The 21,365-nt window shown below is 35.1% G+C and overlaps 2 protein-coding genes across 4 annotated transcripts; one reads left to right on the top strand and one right to left on the bottom strand.

Moving 5' to 3' along the window:
* Positions 1-108: 108 nt before the first annotated feature.
* On the bottom strand, positions 109-16,267 carry LOC115880304 (F-box only protein 11). The gene is made up of 11 exons (XM_030897488.1): positions 16,135-16,267; positions 13,390-13,758; positions 13,016-13,166; positions 12,751-12,961; positions 11,907-12,084; positions 11,625-11,849; positions 10,045-10,539; positions 9,274-9,636; positions 3,117-3,559; positions 1,516-1,715; positions 109-1,080 (listed from the first exon to the last, which is right to left on the bottom strand). Exons 1-11 carry the CDS (start codon positions 16,229-16,231, stop codon positions 951-953), a joined length of 2,862 nt encoding a protein of 953 aa, XP_030753348.1. The 5' UTR covers positions 16,232-16,267; the 3' UTR covers positions 109-950.
* Positions 16,268-16,366: 99 nt separating this feature from the next.
* Positions 16,367-21,243, top strand: LOC115880356 (CAAX prenyl protease 2). Of its 3 annotated transcripts, none has more exons than XM_030897564.1 (6): positions 16,367-16,538; positions 18,622-18,727; positions 18,791-18,929; positions 19,005-19,172; positions 19,262-19,330; positions 20,297-21,241. In XM_030897564.1, exons 1-6 carry the CDS (start codon positions 16,423-16,425, stop codon positions 20,563-20,565), a joined length of 867 nt encoding a protein of 288 aa, XP_030753424.1. In that variant the 5' UTR covers positions 16,367-16,422; the 3' UTR covers positions 20,566-21,241. The 3 variants fall into 3 exon arrangements, with proteins under 3 accessions (XP_030753424.1, XP_030753425.1, XP_030753427.1); XM_030897565.1 differs by having other exon boundaries at positions 16,377-16,538; positions 19,008-19,172; positions 20,297-21,242; XM_030897567.1 differs by lacking the exon at positions 16,367-16,538 and adding an exon at positions 16,613-16,738 and having other exon boundaries at positions 20,297-21,243.
* Positions 21,244-21,365: the final 122 nt, after the last annotated feature.

Below are 21,365 nucleotides of genomic sequence, written 5' to 3' on the forward strand. Positions count from 1 at the left end.
AAGTTTGGTTAATGCACAAGTGACGTCAGATCAGGGCTTCAAGGGTAGTGAAGTGATAGTAAATATCGCGTTAAGGTTATTCTGTTCACTTAATAGATACATCTATTGTACAGGGTGTCCCATTTTAGTGTGTTTTACGGTGTTTCTCGTTTACGAGTAGAGCTACAAAGATGCGGTTTTCACATCATTACGTTACTATTTTATGACACTAAAATTGTTACACACAGATTTGTCTTTAGCATAGTCTTTTTAGCTCCCAGCTATAAATTTTTATATATTATCATATTTTTGATCAGTTATAAGAAAAATGCAAAATTTTACTGTATTTCAGGAACTAAGAAGGCTAGGACAAATCTGTGTGCAACATGTTTAGTCTCATAAAAAAGTGACTCAGTGACGTAAAAACCCCACTTTGTATCTCTACTCTTAAAAAAGACACCCTGTCAAAAGCACGAAAATGGAACACCCTGTACTTTTTTTGTGCTAAAGAAAAAAGAACGTTCCTATGTCCAATAAGAGTAATTTTGCCCCTGGATTTTCGTTACATAAACAGTCTCAGAAAAAAGAATTAAAATATATTTAATCCACTATACAGGGAGGCCTCGCAGATATTCTACTAATGTTTTGATAGATGGCATTATTAAGGAAAAAATTGTTATATTTTCTATCAAAACATAGGTCCTTCTGTATCTGCGAGCCTAAAAATTTCAGTACCGGAAAAATACAACAAAGAAATCAACTTTCGCTCGAACAGCGGCAATAATAATAATTTACTCTAGGGATCCCTCCCTTATAATTCCCTTACCGCGCATGCGCATCACACACACACGAGATTCTAGGGGGCGGGGGTTTTGTCAATGTCGATTGCGTCATCATCAGTCGGGAATGGAACTCTGCCGCGCGCAGGGGGGGATTTACAGGAAAAACACGACGGCCGCCGCCACTGCCTCCTAGTTGACCATCAACGTGTGCGATTCCATGGGCGCCGCGGAATCGTACAGGGTGTCCGTGTCCTGGGTGGGCTCGCCCTGCAGCTGGCACTGATTGGTCAGGGTACCGGCGCCACAATCACAGAAAAACCTAAACGAAAATCGTACCAAAAAAATTAATCCACCTAAAGCCACGCCTACACGTAAAGTTTTGTGCGACAGTTAAAACGGAATACTTATATTTGATATCAACAATTAAACTTATAGTTATATTTTCTGACACTGTCGTTCGTTTTGACACTTTAGTTTTGTATTACAAGTTTTTGGTTTTTAGTCAAGTGTACAAGATAGTTTAATATAAAAAGAAAGTAAGTAAAAATAGGCAACGTTGTGTCGGTCAAGCTTAATCACGTGACTAGAAGTTTATTTAGTATGAACTGTAATTTCTCAGTGCAAGTAAAATGTCTATCGTCGATAAGTTTTACCTGAACAGGTAAGAGCGACAGGCTAAACGTTACGTGTACGAGCGGCTTTAACCGCGAGAGAAATGAATAAAAATCCCAACTACCGTCAAGAACGTACGTACCTGTCGTGCCTGATGAATTCGACGTCGTGGCCGGCGTGACACGTCTTGATACAATTGACGCAGATGGCGTTGCGGTCGGTGGTGTTGCACGTTTGACAGCGGTAGAAGTCGTGCATTGGGAACGATGTATAGGAGGAGATCTTGTACAGGCACTGACCGTTGGCAACCGCCTTCTCTACAGCGTCTTGATTGTTGAATATCTACAAGCAAATTAAGATAAAAAAAATGTATTAATATATTGCAATGTCAATCAGTCTTACATTAAATTTTCCATATATAAAAAAAATTCTTAGATTTTTATTGCTAATGAGAGTTTTTTTAGAACTACATAAAAAGATCGCCTTTTTTTTCACTTTATACTCTGAAAAAAAGGTTGGTAGGTGAAGGTCCTCCACCTTTCAGTTTTCTATTTTTTTCCTTAATATTTATTAGAAAGAAAAATTCATATTTCGGTATCTACTATTTGGAAAAAATATTTCGTCTCATATATTTGCAGGAAATTAAATTATCTACAAAAAACAATTCCAATTTATTTTATGAATTTCGGGAAAATTTGTACAAATTTGGGTTTCTATGAACAAAGAAATGTTTTAAACTTTTTTCTAGTTCTTTTAGTCCTAAGTATGTTTGGGTACATTGAAACAAAAAATTATTGCATTTTTTCTAACTTAGAGTCAATAATTCATTAAATTTCGAATAAACAACGTTTTTGTGACAAATTTAATATAAAAGTATTGATCTAGAAGAAAAAAAATCAATTTTTCAAAAACTGTTAAAATTATTGTGCACTGAAGTTTGGCGATGAATATCTTTTAAACGGTTAATTTAATCGACTAATCATCAGAGTTGTTAAACTACACGTAGTAATTAATAAACTACATTTACTACATGTCACAAGTAGTTTTTTAAATGTCGAGCAGTAAATGTGTAGTTTATGTAACTAATGTAGTTTTTTTAAATAACAGTGAAAACATAACCTAAAAACTTTGTTTGTTGATCAATTTAAAGAAATAAAAAATCTATATTTTGTGAATTTGTTCCTTATTATGTGATATTTTTGATACTTTATAGTTAAAAATGGTTGGAAGACGTCGATGTCTCCATACCTTGCTCCATACCTTCTGAAAAGAGGGGAATTATGAAGTTGTGCCTTTAGATGTAAAAAATCATATATTCTCCTGGAGAATGTCTATGGAGAATTTCTCCATAAGAAATTATAGTTTATTTTGTGTTCAATGTTACTTTGTATTTCATAGAAAATACACTTTTGTTGAAAAAAAAATTGTGTTTTTTTCTGACGTTGTTTAACTTATACAAATATAATATAACTTCATACTTCCATGATAAGAATTTGGCTTGATTTTTGTTTAAAGTTTAAATTGTTTATGTTTTACTATATTTTTGTAGGTAGTTTTTAACGTAGTTTTTTGCTTCATAAACTACTTAACAACCCTGCTAAGAAATAGTTATTTACGTATAACAAATATTTTTTACACGTAGAAAATAGTTTTTTACGCCTAAAAAATAGATTTTTACGTCTAAAAAATACAATTTTACGCGAAACACGAAGATATATGTACACAGGACCAAGTATAGCTCACCTTATTTCCTCTTACTATGGGCTGCACACCGCTGGCCAGGCACAGCCCCCCGAACCGATTGTTGAAAATCTGATTGAACTCCAACGTTGCCGTCGCGTTGTTCGTGATCTCCACCCCGGCGGCCAGCCCGTCGAAGATCCGGTTCCGCCTCAGAATGGGGTGGCTCTGGGTCGAGATCAGCACTCCGGCCTGCGCGTTCCGGAAAATGTCGTTCTCCTCCAGCACGCCCTTGCCCCCGTTGAAAATGCAGATGCCGCCGTCCCTGCCGTCGAAGATCTTGTTGCGTTTCAGGGTCGGGTTCGAGTCGGTCTTGATCCACACGCCGGCCATCGCGTTGTCGAAGATCTCGTTCTGTTCGAGGAGGCCCAGGCCGCCGTTGTAGACTAGAACGCCACCGTTTTGACCGCCCCAAATTTTATTGCCTCGGATCACGGGGTTGGAGCCTGGAAAAATCGCAGTCAGGGTTGGGTAACGTAGAAAATGCATGTTTTACGTTATCTGAACTTGTGATATTTTAGAAAAATTTTACTTAATGACTAACTTTACTTAATTTGCCTTCATGACAATAAAAACAGATTTCCATACTTGAAAACATAATAATGTATACAGGGTGGTCCGAACTGTATTCCGGAAACTTCGGCAGCATATTCTACATATCAAAATAAGTAAAAAAGTTCGTATAAATGTATGTCCTAAAATGCTTAGTTTCGGAGATACAGGGTGTAGAAGTTTCATTTTTATTTCGATTTTTTCTAAATAATTTCGGAAGTAACGTCAATATTTGGATGAAAATTGGTATCTGGGAGTTTTGTGAGACGAGAAATTTGATTTTGATGTCAAAATTACTCGTATTTGAAGGGGGCGCCACCTACATGTGTTTTAACTGTTTTGAAGAGTAATAACTTTTCCACAGTACCTGTATAAAACCACTGACTAAAAAAATATACATTTCCGTGACTTTTTATGTAAAAAATATCTCTTGGTAAAAATCGCTACGAGCAACCGTTCTCAAAATATTTAGAATGGAAATAGTCAATACATGTCATTATTGACAAAAAATAAGCACACGTTGAGTATAGTTATTTGACTGAAACAATAAATTTTTATTTTTTTAAATTAATCATAAGTTTTTCTGCAAAAAACTGATGATTAAACAGTTTCTTTTGAACTTTTGACACAAAAATATTTCAAATTTATGATTTCAGTCTAATAACTATTTAGTCAACATGTTTAATTTATGTCAATGATGACAGGTATTGATAATTTCAATTCCAAATATCTCGAGAACCATTAGTCGTAGCCATTTTTACCAAGAGACCCTTTTTATGTAAAAAAAGTCGTAAATGTATATCTTTTTACTCAGTAGTTTTATAGAGGTACAGACGAAAAGTTATTATTCTTGAAAACAGTTAAAACATATGTAGGTGGCGCCACCTACAAATGGGAGTCATATTGACATCAAAATCAAATTTCTCATGTCAAAAAACACCCATCCACCAATTTTCATCCAAATATTGACGTTATTTTAGAAATTATTTGGAAAAAATCGAAATAGAAATGAAACTTCTACACCCTGTATCTCCGAAACTAAGCATTTTAGGACATACAGTGGTGGCCAAAAGTATGGAAACTTTTTGCTTTTTAAAATATCACAGAAAATATTGCTATGCTTAAACTCTCAGGAATATAAATGAACAGCTTATCAGCAAATAAAAGTATTCCAAAAATTACACAGCGAAAAAAATCTGTTTAGCAGTTTTTGTAGGAGAACAATAGATTTCTTGTGGCCAAAAGTATGGAAACCATAAATAAATACATTAAAATTATTTAGTTTAAGCTGATAAACGGTACGATTTGCTTCAGATAAATATAAACATCATGCCCAAGTCTAAATATTTCTCTAGGGATTTAAAAAATAAAATAGTTAAATTATACAAGAGCGGTTATAAACAAATTCAAATAAGTAAAAATTTAAACATTTTAAAAGGCAACGTTTCGAAAATAATTCGTAAATTTAATAAAACAGGGAACGTTTCAACAGCTTTTAAGTCAGGAAGACCAAGAAAGTTGTGCAACAGGACAATGAAAGTAATGAAGAGAATATCAATGGGAGATCCAAGAAAAACATCCACAGACATTTCTCGAGAAATGGGTCTGCACGCACGGTGAGAAGGTTGGATGACATGGGACTTTTTGGAAGAGTTGCGGTGAAGAACCACTAATATCAAAGAAAAATACGATGGCCCGCTTTAAATTTGCTCAAGATCATCTCACCTGGTCTTATCAGAAATGGAATACTGTACTGTTTAGCGACGAAAGCAAGTTTCAACTGTTTGGTAGTGACGGGAGACGTTATGTCCGAAGACCAAAAGGTACACGATGCAGCTATAAGTACCAGATGCCCACAGTAAAACATGGGGGTGGGAGTATAATGGTATGGGGGTGTTTTTCTCGCTCAGGTGTTGGTCCTCTTGTTAAAATTGATGGGATAATGGACCGTTTTTTGTACCAAGACATATTGGAGAATAATATGCTGCCTCATGCTGATGAAGAAATGCCACTCAGATGGTTGTTCCAGCAAGACAATGATCCCAAGCACAAATCTCGATTTGTTCAAAATTGGTTAAATGAACATAATGTTCCACTAAAGGATTGGCCCTCACAGTCTCCGGATCTTAACCCCATAGAAAATTTATGGGACCATTTGGATAGCAAAATTCGAAGCCATTCTATTTCAAATAAAAATGAATTATGGGAAGTGCTAAAAACTGAATGGGCGGCCATTTCCAGTAAAGATTGTACGAGATTGATCGATTCGATGCCACGAAGATGTAGAGAAGTAATTAATTCAAAGGGATATTCCACTAAATATTAGTAATTTTTATATCATCTTGAATTTTAATAAACATTCTTCTTAAGTTTCCATACTTTTGACCAAGAAAATATTCATAATTTTTTATATATTTTTTAATAGCTGTAATTTTTTATTTAAATGTATTAGGTTTTGTAGGAAATTATTTGTAGGTCACGATTATATAAGTCGTTTTATTTCAAATTTTAATTTCCCAGCATAAATGACAAATTAAAAAAGTTTCCATATTTTTGACCACCACTGTACATTTATACGAACTTTTTTATTTATTTTTATCTGCAGAATATGCCGGCGAAGTTTCCAGAATACAGTTCGGACCACCCTGTATATTCATTTCTGTTCACAAAATTATTTTTCTAAACGGCCAAACATAGATAACTATAAATTTCAAATCTCAATTCTCCATGTTAATGAAATTTTCATAAAGTTCACTTAAAATAAATAGAAATAAAACCTGTACTTCAATAATTATATCGTCCCATTGCTGCCAAAAGTCACTAACTTACTTTTTATTACTTCCGAGAAAAATGCGTCTAAAGATGAATTGCATTGCATAAAGATGTTATAGTTAGTAACTATTCGGTATTAAAATAAAACATAAATAGCCAGAAATCGTAGTTAATGACTTATGCAATCGATTCTCCGCTTCAAAACATAGTTAGAGATTGAATTTGTTTGTTCGGAAAAATGTTAGTTAGTGACTTTTGGCAGCAATAGGACGATATGCTTTTCACAAATTAAAGTTTTTCTACGCATTAGGATGTGGCATAAAATAAACATGTATATCTTAAACATCTTAATTATTGACATACAGGGTGGTAAATTTTTCTAAGAAATTTTTTTTTTATTATACTAACTCTGATGTTATTATAGATGTCTTTATGAAATTTGATGCACGTCTTCTACGTATAAAAATTATTATTTTTAAGTACAAAAAAGTGTCTTGTATATCTCAATTTCCATCCAGTCGAAGCAGAAACGATTTTAACACGACAGTCATCGCATCAGATTTTTAGCGATTGAAATACTTTAATTTTTCAGCAAAAACTATGAGTCCAAGGAAAAAAAATTAAGAGACAAAAATTGTTTAGAAATAAATTAAGATTTTGAAAATAATGTTTATTTTAAGAGTAACGTCAATGGCGTACCATTTTTTCTCGAAATATATCCTATATAAAACCTGGTTAAAATAAATAATTTTGTTTGAACATCAAAAAGATCTTGTGCTGCATAGAAAACGCGGTTCAAGTTTCATACAGATATCTAAAATAACATTAGAGTTATTATGAAAAAAAAAATTGGAAAAATTTACCACCCTGTATCTTAAAAGTTAAGAACCTACATTCATTCGAGGTGTTTTTCTTAGAATAGGTTCAAGAATAGCTCCTTTAAATATTAACATGTTATTAAGGAATATCCTTTATGTTTGCTATAATCAACTATCAAAAAACGACTTTTTGTCCCTACGCTCAACTTTTATTTTTCCATAACTGTCATGGTAGCAGATAAATGTTATATTTTGATGTTAGCTATTAGTGATGTAACGAATGTCAAATTTTAAGCATTCGCGAATGAAAATGCCGCTTATCTATGATTCAAAATATGCCGCGCGCAACACATAATATTTCCGGTGGCAGGCTAAAGAAATTAGCGTTGTTAAGTTGGCAGCAGGGCGAGTCAACTGAGATATACGACCTCGAATGATCTGTTAATTGAGATAGTAATTTCTTGGTGCGCTAAATGGCGTATCAAGTTTTTATAGCTGCCCAAAACTGACAAAAAAAATTGTTTCAGGTACTTATGTACTTTATTACAAGGTTCGCCCGGTTTTGTATTACAATAATTTTTGCAAATACTTTTATTTTTATGAATATTTAAGTCACTTTTACTCTTAATTTTTTTAAACGATAATGCACCTAAAATCTAGATGGCGCCACTTTAAATTTGAAACTATAAAATACACAGGAGTTGGCGTTCTTTTTTAGTATGTTCTGTGGTTGGTAGAACGGGTTTTTCCAATGATTGGAATTTTGTTTTGTTTTTGCTACCGGCTCAGACGAGTTTGTGAATTGTGAGGTTAGACTGTTATTAGACTTATTAGATTATGTATTTTTTAACATGAGAAACTGAAACTTCTAGTGAAATATGGACTTATTTTACGATTTGCGAAGATGAACGAGCTAAATGTAAGTTGTGTAATAATGATTATTCACGAAAAGGAAGAACTACCACGGCTATGCGAAATCATTTAAAGCCGATGCATAAAACCGAGTTTTCTGAATTGGAAAAATGTGAAGAAAAAAAACGGGATGCATTTAAAACTCTTTCGCTGGCATCATCGTCCCACGAAAGAACTAAATGTGAGAAGCAGAAACAAATTTCGAATCAAGACTGTATCGAAAAAAAGAAACAGTGGGATGACAAATCCGTGAGGTCTTTGGAAGTTGATAATTCCATAAGTGAAATGATTGCGCTGGATGACTTGCCATTTAGCTTCGTGGAATCTCTTGGATTGGTTTGATTTGGTTTTGTGAAAACGTGTTGAAAGAAGGGACGACAGCTCAAGAAACTGTCATGGCTGCTATAACGAAATGTAAAAAGATCGCAACACATTTTCATCATTCGAATTCTGCTCAAGACGAGCTCAGACGTTGACCCTTTAGCTTGGTGGAAAGTGAACAAGCGGAAGTACGGGCTTATTTCTCCTATAGCAAAGCATTATTTTATAGTTTTTATTTTTTAAATCTAAATTTTTATCACAATAATGTGTTCTATAATTAATATAATAAGTATATATATAATTAAAAAGAAAAGAAATGAATACTTTTTTGTTTAATTTACCTAATATTGTTTTCACATTCTGTATTTTTCTTTCAAGTTCATATTCGCAAAATATTCAAAGATATTTCTGAATGCGAATGCGAATATCATAAATCAAACATTCGCAATATTCGTTACATCACTATTAGCTATACTAAAGCAATTATGGATATAAGTGGTAGAGCAAATCCGGTTGAATCTCTTTCTGACAAACAAAATAATATTTAAATGCAAAAAACAAAAAAGAAAAAAAAACATTGCCAATTATGTAATAAAAAAGTTTATTGGTTTCAAAAATGTATTATATATTTATTATTTATTGACGATACATTAAAAAAGGTGATAAGTTAGGATATTATGTCCCAAAACTATTAGTATTTATCTTAATAGTTATGGCGGTCAAATGATAAAAATAAAAATTTGATTCTCAATGTCTCCCACTGTGCGCCGGAATCTCACACTTACCAGTCCTAATCTGCACCCCAGAGTAGAGGTGATTGAAGATATCGTTGTCCTCCAGCTTCCCGTGGCCGTTATCGTAAAAATACACGCCCACCTGCTTGCCCGAGTGGATCCGGTTCCGCCTGAGTACCGGCGTACTGCCCGTGGTGATCCAGACTCCCGCCAGCGTGTTGGCGTACACCTCGTTCTCCTCGATCAGGCCCTGGCCCTTCTCGTGCACGTAGATGCCGCCGTGCTGGCCGTGGTGGATCTTGTTGTGGCGCACGATGGGGTCGCTGTTGGTGCGGATCTGGATGCCGGCGAGGGCGTTGCCGTAGATGTTGTTGTGCTCGATCAGGCCGCGCCCCTCGCCGAAGATGTACACGCCTACGGAATAACAAATCACCGATTAGCTTTCAATAAGCTGGACGATTTTATTTCTTGTACTAATCGTTGTGATTGAAGTATTTGAAATAAATATAAATTCAAAAAAGGCTTACAATATACAAAACTAATTTTCTACGTCTGGACGTGTAAAAAATGTAGAAAACTAGTTGGTGTAGAAAATTAATTTTTAAATAAACACGTAAAACACGGTAGAAAATATAAAATTTTCTACCTACCCAACCCTTTTAACTGGTCAAAGTGTTAAATAAGTACATACTCATCTTCATCACCATTAAAATCATCAAAAAATATATTTCCATGTTTTCATGAGTCAGGGGACCGACACAGTGACTGTCATTGTCAGGCATCCCCTCGTCGGACAAACTATAAAGATTATTCACAACTCACCTCCTTGATGACCGTTATAGATCTCGTTCCTCCTAATGGTCGGATTACTGTTGGACGTAATCCACACCCCAGCAAAGTTATTCGAATGGATCTTGTTATCGATAAACTGGCCCAGTCCATTCTCGTGCACGTAAATCCCGCCCGTCTGTCCGTGATGGATCTCGCAGTGCACCACCGTGGGGTTGGCCCCCGCCTTAACCTCGAACCCGGCTATCCTGTTGTTGTGAATATCGTTGGCCTCGAAGTAGCCCAGTCCGTTGTCGAAGGTGAAGATGCCCACGTCGCGCCCGTGGTGGATGTGGTTGCGCCGCATGATGGGATTGGCGAAATTCTTCACCCAAATACCGGCCAACGCGTTGCGGCTGATCTCGTTGTCCTCGTACGTGCCCTGGGCGTAGTCGGTCACGTAGAGCCCCACGTTCTCGCAGTCGCTGATATCACAATGGCGGATGACGGGGTTGGCTCCCACGCCGCTGACGCACACGGCTGCGCCCACTGCAGAGAAAAAAAATCGTTGGTTTTAGAGATTTTTTGGAAATTTGGCGACGCCGAGTCGAAAAAAAATATTTGCTTTTCAGGATTTTATTAAGATATGGCAACACCAGATTTCAGAATATTACCGATATTTGGCAACGTTGCACCATAAATAAATCGTTTGTTAGTTTTTAAGCTTTTATTAAAATTTGGCAATACCTAAACATAAATAAGTTCTTTGGTTTTTAGAATATTGCAGATATCTGGCAACGTCACTTCATATTAAAAATCGTCTATTAGTTTTCAGGATTTTTTTAAGATTTGGCAACGCCGGTTCAAAAAACATACTACAGCTTAATATACAACAATAAATTCTTTAGTTTTTATTATTTTAAAAACATCTAGCAACGTCGCTTTAGTACAAAAAATGGAAATATAAGCTTTAATTATCAAAAAATCGATATTTGACAACTTCGCTTCGTGTAATATTCATTAGTTTTCAGCAATTTATAAAGATTTGGCAACGCCAATTGAAAAAAATACAGATAAATTAAAAATGTAAGTAAATCCTTAAGTTCTTATAATTTAACAGACATATGGCATCGTCGCCTTTTGTTTATTTTAATACTCGTTTTCAGGATCTACAGATTACTAAGTAGAACTTTAATTTGTGAATTTCCTGAACATTTGGCAACGTCACTAAATAACATAAAAATGACAGTCAATAAAAATATCTAGATTTCAAGAAAATATTCATAATAGGCAACATCTCTTTTATTTAAAAATTGCGTATTTAAATATAAACTATAATTTTTCGCTAAATGATAACGACAATCGTTGCTACAAAAATAAATCCTTAAAACTTTGAAGTCTGACAACGTGGCATTTTATATATCGATTCTACATGGTTGCCAAAGTTCACAAAAAATAGTACGTTCAAGGAATTATTCTGTATTTTTCCATAGACCAGAGATACGGTCTATGTGATCTAACGTCTCATTCGTTAAAAAATACCATAATATGATTGGAAAAGAACGCCGTCAAGTTGGCTTGGAAATGACGGCCGATAACATTCACCGTTTGGCAATATTCTGCGTGTGACTTACCGACTGACGTACTCCGAATGACACAATGGTCGATGGTTGGACTACAATTCTCGCCCACCTCCAGACAGTAGTGCTTGTGGTGGGGCACTGTTGACGTCACGTCCGGCGAGAATTTCAACGTCAAATGGCCGGCGTACGCGTTCTTCGCCCCCTCAACGAACATTACAGTGGACTCAGACTCCCTCTCCAGTATGACGGACTCGGCAACGTTGCCAGGCGCTCCACCTAACAGGAAAAGAATATTTTAAATTGTAAGCTTCATTAAGTGACTCTTACTCTTACCTATCAAAGCTATATCGGAATCGATCACTAAAAATTCGCCCCTGTACGTGCCCGAGTGCAGAAAGATCAGCGCCCCCTGGCCGGCATGCTCGTTGCCGGCGTGGGCGTTACAGGAACCCGTAACCGAACCCGTCGTACTATTCGTACCGCTCCTTTCGTCCGCGTAGTCCAAAGCACCCTAAAAACGTTTCAAATATAAGAGCTTGTCATTAAGGAACATCACATATATTTCGTTAGATTCTAGTATTTTTTGGAAGTTTGGCAACGTTGCACTTTTATTATACCGTTCTGGTCATCGTAAAAGAGTGGTCTGGAATTTAACGTGTATGATAGTGATGTAGACAGCTTAATGAAAAATCAAATGTATTAAAGAGACAAAAGTTGGGATGATACATTTCTACTATGCGGTATTGCCGGATTTTGCATCAAAATTTTAAACCGCACAAGTAAGCGTTGGTTGGAACGTCACTTTACACAATTAGGTTACTCATTTTACTACAGCTGTAATAGATTATATTTGGTTTGGATATATTACCTTCCGTTCAGTAGTATACAAGAAACTTTTTAAAAAGTTTTTTTTTCTACACACGCAGAAACCGGCAACGCTGTATGCCGCATTTTATTTTGTCTCTCTGTCTGCCAACCAGTCAATTGTATTTATTTCTATCGCAAGATGAAGTGCCCAGGATAGTATAATATAATAAAAGTGCAATGTTGCTAAACTTCCAAAAAATCCTTGAACTTAAATGAAATATACAGGATGTTCCACAGTATATATTTATTTTACTATTATTTTTTTACACCCAGTATACATTTCAACAACAACGAATATTTTGTGTCTCACCTGTACAGTATTAAAATACATTAAATTCCTCCCTTTGAAACTCATCTCCTGGTATCCGGGCCGAACATGGATACCCCTGTATAACTGTCTGAAGGATTCCTTCCACGGATTGGCTAGTTCGGATTCTTCCGGGCTGATAAACTCGAATCGGCAAGGTGCGGGATTAAATAAAGGCAGGTCGTACTCGTAGACGTTCTGGTACAACCTCTTCCTACAAAATAAACGTTTGAAATACTTTTAAATTATTTTTTGGGTCACTTTTTACCATAGTTCTGTGTCGTTGGCGATGATTTGGAACCTTTTGCATACTTGGCTCACCCTACACAAGTCCTGTTCCAGTAAGTAGCTGAATATGGTGAGCAAAACCTCGTCGGGAAGTTCGTACTGAAGATAGTGTGCAGCTGTGTTGGTACAAGCTAAACAAAACATTATTTATTTAAAGACAAATCGTGAATATCTAGACGTGTAATTAATTATAAATGGCGTTTATTTAAAAATATTTAAATATACATATAATTAAACAACCCACTTATTATGGTGGGTCAAAAAAATCGACCATTTTTTTCACTACATATACACCCTTAAACATTTATTTTAGTAACATTATTCCATAAAATAAACAAAAACAATCGTACTCACTCTCGTACGAGGCCGAACACGTCCTCCTGGGCCTCTTCCTCGCCGGCAACATGTTCGAATTGTAGCCGGACCCGCTCCCGCTGGCTCCGCTCGAGCAAGGGGGGCTAGCGGGGGCGCCCCCGGCCGTAGCAGCGCTGGTACTAGGTCCCGGAACTCCCGTGCCGCCCTCGGCGCCGCCGTGATGCTGTGGCGACTTGCGTCGCAGGTCGTAGGGGCTCTGGTGGGCGGCTAGAGGACCTCCCAGCGGAGCTCCTCCGGAGCCTCCTGCAGGGGGAGGCGCTCCTTGTGCGGGTGGCGAAGGACCAGGCGCCGAGGGGGCTGGAGCGTTCTGGTTGGGCTGGACGGGCGACGAGGGTTCGCATGGTTCGGCTGTTGAAAGAGAAAGAAAATTAGAAAGATAATCGTTCGTTTTGTTCATTTTTCAACATCATTCGTTTTGGCACTTTAGTTTTTTATTATTAGTTTTATGAGTTTTTAGTTTTAATTTAAAAATATTTTGATCAAAAGAAAATTTACATATTTTCTTTTGGTAGGCAACGCTGTGCCGTTCAAGCTTAATCACGTGACTAATGGTGTATTTGGTATGAACTGTATATTATAGCATTCCAGTTAAAAAGCTACTACAGCTCTGGCGTAAAAATATTAATGATCCATCCTGTATATCTATGAAATATTTTTCTTTTGTCAGCATATTTTATAAAAAATATTAAGTGAAAATCCTGATCTAAATAGAGCCTCTTCTAAATATCGAGTCGCCACCCTGTATATAAAAAATCCCTGGCAGTACCTTTGTTTATTTTCTTTAAAAAAGTAAATTGACGCAAAATTCGCACACAGCGAAATCACCGACATTTTTCCGTACTGCCAACAGATTTATTTACAATTTTATCAGATAAAAATGCTTTTATATAACGTCAATTAAGAGTAGTACTACTCTGCAGACGTTTCGCAACAAAACCGAACGTGTACGTAAGCACGACTGACTTTCCTCCGGTACTTTATTCTATTTTCTTAATTGTGACACACTTTAACAATAAATAAATATATAACCCTCTTTACATAACGCCAGGCTAATATAAATGTTAAATAACCCGGCCCCATAGACGTTTATTTTATTATACAACTGAATAAAGCAACATCAACTTTTACTCCTAAAAAACGTACCACACTGTTGCCAAATTTAGCCAATTCTAACCAACAGTTATTATTACTATTAATAATTGAAAACTTGAATCAAACTAATCATTTATTTATATACTAGGTGGTCTATCTTCATTGGAAACAGAAAATCATGTGCAAATTTTGAATTGTCCAGATATTGAAAGATATAACAGCTGTATCAACAACCTCTAGGTTTACCTATTTCTCTGGGATTTTTAAATTTAAATTCCATTAAAAATGGTGTGTGCTATTTTTATATTTAAAATATATCCCCATAAATGGAATTACCTAGTTTTAGTTGGAACTTTCTATAGTTAAGTAATTGGTATTTTGACATATACCATCTAATTTTCACGATAAAAGTAAAATATTTTCTAGTTCAAATTAAAAAAAAATCGAAACCAGGATAATTACTGGTCAGGTTTTCATAACTAGGACAAACTTTGCCGATTTTTTTTGCACATTTCATCACGGCAAAGCTTATTAGGTATTACTTGTAGAAATATTCGTTTTTAAATAGTTTTTTTTTTCGTTGTAATGTAAATAAAGCAACAGACTGTCTGAGAGCTATATAAATAAAACGCAGCATCCCACATTAGTTCATTTAAAAATAAATTTGTAGTTTTATCTCCTGTTCGGGAGGAACAGGAAGTATAATGTTGGTCCCCCTTTTTTTTGGCCACACTCTTTTTGCTAGATGTTATCACAATATGACTTATTCTATTTCTGTGTATAGGATAAGTCAAAAGATGAATAAAAATTACATTACTTCCAAAAAAGGAATTTGTTGTAGGTATATGCAGAAATTAAGCATATAAAAAGTATACTATACCCACTCAACTTTATAGCAAATAAAAATTAAAAACTTCTAAACATATCAAATAATTTAAAAAAAATATTATTACTAATTGAATTAACGCTAACAAAATATTTAAACATTGATTAAAACAGTGTTTTTTATATATTTATTCCCTATTTTATCACATATATACTTAAAATCAATCACAAAATGAATTTTTAAAGTTGTAAGTCAGGTCTTGAAACGTCAGTTCAAAAGATAAATAAAAAAACATTCCAATGGCAGAATTGTGACCAGGTTTTGATTAAAACTGTGTTTTTCGTACATTTATTCCGTACTTTAACGCATATACATTTTGATTCAATCGGAATTTCAATTTTTAATAGCTGTAAATCACGACTGGAAACGTCACGGTCAAAAATAAAGAAAAATAAATAAAAGACATGTCCCAGTTACAAAATGGGCGACTCTCGAATAGATTTCAATGAAAATTCACGTATAAAAGGTCTTTCCAGCAACTTTAAGGCACTTTATCGATGTTTTTACAGGTATTTTATCCCGAAAGTGGTGCACAAAGCATAAGGTACACTTTTTTTTGCTCCAGCACAACACCCACAAAAAGAACTAAAATCGATGAAAACAGGGCGCAAAACCGTACCTCGGGGAATGAAACGGGGCTATGGAGGACCCTGTGTCGGGCCCCTCAAATACCGAAGCCCGGTCGATACGCCGCAATCGTCGTCACGATAAATTTTCCAGTTAGGTTTGGCAAAAGACAGACTTACCAGACGTCGTCCTCGATGGCGTAGGGATCCTGTTGGCCCCTTTTCTCCTGGATCGCCTTACGTAGGACCGGGAGGCCGTGAAGGAAGCGCTCGGCATGTTGGCGGAGTCCCTGCCGATTTTGTCCCCTGCAATTCTACACTTCTAAACAAAGGAAACACCAACACTACGACAGGCGGCCATTTTCGATAGAAGACACACACAGACGGGATGACGTTTGGCGCAGGTCGGTCGCGCGGCCAATGGGAGTTGCGTCAGCGCGGGCACGTGACCGGGGGTGAAATGTCAAAATGGAGCTGCTCGGTTCACGGACGATTTTCGAGTGTTTTATGTCGATCGGTACCTGTTTTATGTTGTCGGTGGCATATTTGGGCAGTTTGCACGTGTGGAAAAGCCAGTATAATAGGTAGGTACCGGAATTTTCGCGACAGCGCCCCGAACTTTCCTCGAAAACGCACAGTAAAGTCGGTTCTACAGGCTGCGAAGGCTGCCGTCTGTCTTTCTCTCTCTCCACTCCACCTCCCCCCTCGCCAGTCAACTGGTTAATTGGCCGACTGCGACGTTGCCGTTGTGAAGTTTATATCTCCAAACGTAGAGATTTTTTAGGTAAACTAGATTAGGTAAATTTATAGAAATAACATGATTTCTAACATTCTCTGGTCATTTTTCTCATATAAGTAAAATCATCATTCAAATTCGTTTAAGCCTTTGAATAAAAAGATTAAAGAAGGAGTACTCGTATAATGCTCTCCGATTCACGCAAGGCAAGGTAGACGGACAAAGTGCACTAGGGTGGGGATCCTTGACAGTTCTGTTTGACAATTCATTTGACACATTTGAATTTGATTTGAAATTTTGTGGATTTGGCAGTCTTTACTTAGCTTATTTTATGTTATTTATTATTTATTCTACAACTGATAGTTGTTTAGAGGTAGTAAATCTAAAAAAATATTTTTTGTGACAGAACTTAAATTACCAAGTACACTATTGCGATTTATTATTATGTATTTATTACTTGTCAAAGATTAAATGTCAAAGAATTTAGATACGTCAATTTGACTTTCCTGCTTCAGTAGCGTATCGGATGTTTGTGTTAATAAATAATTATTACAATTTATCTATTTTTATTAGACTTATATATTTTTATAACTACCAACATTTATTGACGACGAAAAACAAAACAAATTATTTTAAATGTTTTGAATAAAATCAGAACGGCACTGATAAACCGGAATTTATGTCGGCCATTTTTGGTTACCGGCGCGTTTGATCTAAATTTTTTGATATGCTCCTTACTTAATCTTTTTATTCAAAGTAAAATTAGGCATTTTGACACTTTCGGAAATTTTAGGGAAAAATAAATTCTTTGACCGCGAGAAGCGGCAACGTCGCGCCGGTCAGCACCTATCCGTGGGAACGCAGGGTTCGAGCAGAAATATTTCGAATATTTTACCATTTTAATCAGGGATTCACCCCGAAAACGCCGCGTTCAGATGAATAAAACCGTTTTACTACCCCTATCCGTGCATAAATAAATAATACGAAATTCTAATAATAAATAATATGATTGTTCTGTCCGAGAGAGGCTTAACGGATATTCTAATTTGGTACAACGGTATATACAGGGAAAGTCCAAAGATAAAGGACCTTGAAACTTGTAACTCGTGTAGATCCTGTAAACTATGACGAACGGAATTTTTTTCAATGAAATTAACTGCATTTCTAACACGTAATCGTTTTTATTTAATTTCTTTTACGGTTAACAACTAACTTTATTGTCTAGCTAAATAGTTAATAAAACTAACAGATTTTAATACTGTATAACGACCTTAAATAATATTAAATAATTATTTTTTTGTTATGTAAATTAAGAAATATATCTACCGTACAATAAAAATCTAACCATACATTTGACTAGTATACAGGGTTGTCCAGTTTTTAGTAGCATGACTTTAACATTCAATAGGGAAACGATGTTTTGCAAAGTAAATTTCATATCAAGATATGGTTGATATGTAGGTATGCTGAAGAAATTCTGTTCGAGCAAAAAAACGAACCATAACCTAAGAAAAACTTCAAAGGTTACTACGACGTTTTTTTTTTCGATCGCGCAAATTAAATACTGTAGAAAGGTGTATTTTACAAAATCCTTTAACTTTCGAAGTCAAAATATACTGCACGATCGACGAAAAAAAAACGACTTAAAAGGTTACTATGACGTCTTTTTTTCTGGGTCATGCAAATTAAATATTACAGATGTATTTGATAAAATCCTCTGACGTCTGCAGAGTATACAATATACCATACAATCGAGAAGAAAAAAACGGCGTCATAGTAACCTTTGAAAAACTTCAAAGGTTAAAATCCCATATGGTCGGTTTTAAAGTACAGAGTGTCCAAAAAAAGATCTTTTTACAAACTTGTAAAAAAACTGTATGAACGAAGAAAAAAAGCATAGGTATATGTATATAATATGTATTTTGTTTCAGAGACCATCCAACAACTATCAGACAAAGATTTTTAAGCGTGTTTGTTATGTTTTTCCTCTCACCAGTATTTCTGTACGTAGGACTAAACAAAGATGTTTTAGAAAAGGTAAAAAAAAAACAATTTTTTCAATACATGTATTTTATATTAAAGAAAAAAATATGTTTATAGGTATCTTTAGCTGAAGTACTAGGCTTAAGGACTAAAGGCCTACTGCAGGCCTTTTTTATGCCCTTATTTCTCACCATGATACTGTTTCTCGGCCCCATATCCATGGAACTGTACAGTGGGATAGCCAAATTATATACAGGTACGATCAAAAATTTAATAATTATATATTTTGCGGCAACTCGGTAAAATTAAAAAATTGATTAATTACTTTCAGAAGAATCTTACTGGTATTCAAATTTTACCAACCTGATATGGCTGAGGTCTCATTTAGTGGCACCACTGTCTGAAGAATTTACTTACAGAAGTTGTATGTTACCTTTACTCCTACAGTGTCTACCACCTTTGACAGCCGTCTTAGTGAATCCACTGTTTTTCGGTGTTGGTAAGTGCCTATTCATTGATTCCTATTCTATACGCTTTTTGTACACCTTGTATAAGGTTTAAAAAATTAAAAAAGGAAATATTCTTTAGCCCATTTCCATCACATGCAAGAAAGGATAAGATTTGGCTTGGACTTCAGGACGGCATTCAAAATATCATGTAAGTGCATATTTATAAATATATACAGGGTGGATCAAATATGGATCAAAGAGGCTCAAAAATCATTAATATCTCATGTTTGTATATATAATACCGTACAATCGAAAAAAACAACGTTAAAGTAACCTTTGAAGTTTTTCAAAGGTTACTACGACGCCGTTTTTCCCTCGATCGTACGGTATATATTATGTACTCGGCAAAAGGTAAAGGGTTTTATAAAATACATTTTTCTAGTATTTAATTTATATCATCCAGAAAAAAGGCGTCATAGTCACCTACGGAATATTTTCAAAGGTTAGTATGACGTCCTTTTTCCTCGATAACGTAAATTTAATACTAGAAAAATGTATTTTAGAAAACCCGGCGAGTGCATAATATACCGTACGATTGAGAAAAAAACGACGTCATAGTAACTTTTGAAACTATTTCGAACGTTACTTTTTTTCTCGATGATATAAATTAAATATTAGAAAAATGTATTTTACAAAACCCCATAACCTTTACCGAGTACATAATATATACCGTACAACCGAAAAAAAAATGGGGTCGTAATAACCTTTTAAAACCCCTTCAAAGGTTACTATGACGTCTTTTTTCTCGATCATACAAATTAAATACTAGAAAGATGTAATTTACAAAGCCCTTTAACTTTTGCCGAGCTCATAATATAGCGTGCGATGGAGAAGAAGAAACAGAGCCATAGTATAAAGTCATTTTTACTCAATCAAGCAAATTAAATACAATATGATCGAAATAAAAACCGCGTCAGCGATGGCTATGAAATTAGGATCGCTGTTATTTTATATGTGAAATTATAAGGGATGTCATCAATTGTCATTCCCAAGCCAACTGGACGCAGTTTTTTCGATCATAGAAAAAACCGGCGTCGTAGCAACCCTTGAAAACACTTCAAAGGTCACTATGACGTTGTTTTTCTAATTATTTTTAAACTCCGTTTTTTCGTAGGCTTTCAGTTTGGCTATACGACGATTTTCGGGGCCTACTCTGCATACATTTTCTACCGAACGGGTCATTTCGTGTCGGTGTTCGTGGTGCACGCTTTCTGCAATCACATGGGATTCCCGGACGTCGTGGAGGTGGCCGGCTATAAGAGAACGAAAAAAATCGCCGTCGTTTCGTTATTTTTCCTGGGATTTTTTTGTTGGTGTGCCCTGTTGAAACCCCTGACCGAACCATCGTGGTATTACAACAAAAACCCATGGTACAGTGGGTAGTATTACGAATACATTGAAGTAAAACCTAAAAAAATGTCTTGGAGAAGCCCCCGGAAAAAAAAACACATAAAAGTCGAAATTAGGACGACAGTGATTATCTTATTTTTATGTGTCCCTGTATAACTTAAGCTAACAATGTATAAAATGTCAATTTTGCCATAAAAATAGAAATAATTCAAAAACTGTAAAACTGTAAAAAAAAAGAACGTCATGGTAGTAATTTGGATGGCGAAAAAAGTTTAGGATCAGGAGCTTAGGACAGATTATCGATTTTGTCCTACAATATTTCAATGAAGACTTCAAATCAAATGTATTCTGTGACATTGATAAAAGTATTAAGGACTAATATAGGTTAAAAAATATTTTAAAAAATACTTTTTACATGTATATTGTACGTCTTTTTATATGTACGAAGTTAGAAATCGACTTTTTTTTAAATAAAACGACTTAAAGCATAATATATTTTTATAATTTATTTTAAAATATTGCCACACTTATAATATACAAGGTGAATACACAGTACAGCAATAATAATATGCGCCTACATATTTTATTGAAAATAAACACGTTAAAACACTTTTTGGCTACTGTGGATCACCCTGTATATATTACTCCCCGATAAAATATTAATATTTGTTGTTATATTATTGTTTACCTTTATAATAAATATTATCAATTAAAATATAAATCATACGGTATTTTCCATGTGATAATATACATATGTATATACTCTTTTCAAAATGCTATAACTTTTTAATTATATATATATATATATATATATAGTAAACAACAATTCATCA

This window comes from Sitophilus oryzae, unplaced genomic scaffold (genome assembly GCF_002938485.1).
Source record: "Sitophilus oryzae breed Bouriz unplaced genomic scaffold, Soryzae_2.0 scaffold_1621_pilon_pilon, whole genome shotgun sequence".
Taxonomy (NCBI): domain Eukaryota; kingdom Metazoa; phylum Arthropoda; class Insecta; order Coleoptera; family Curculionidae; genus Sitophilus; species Sitophilus oryzae.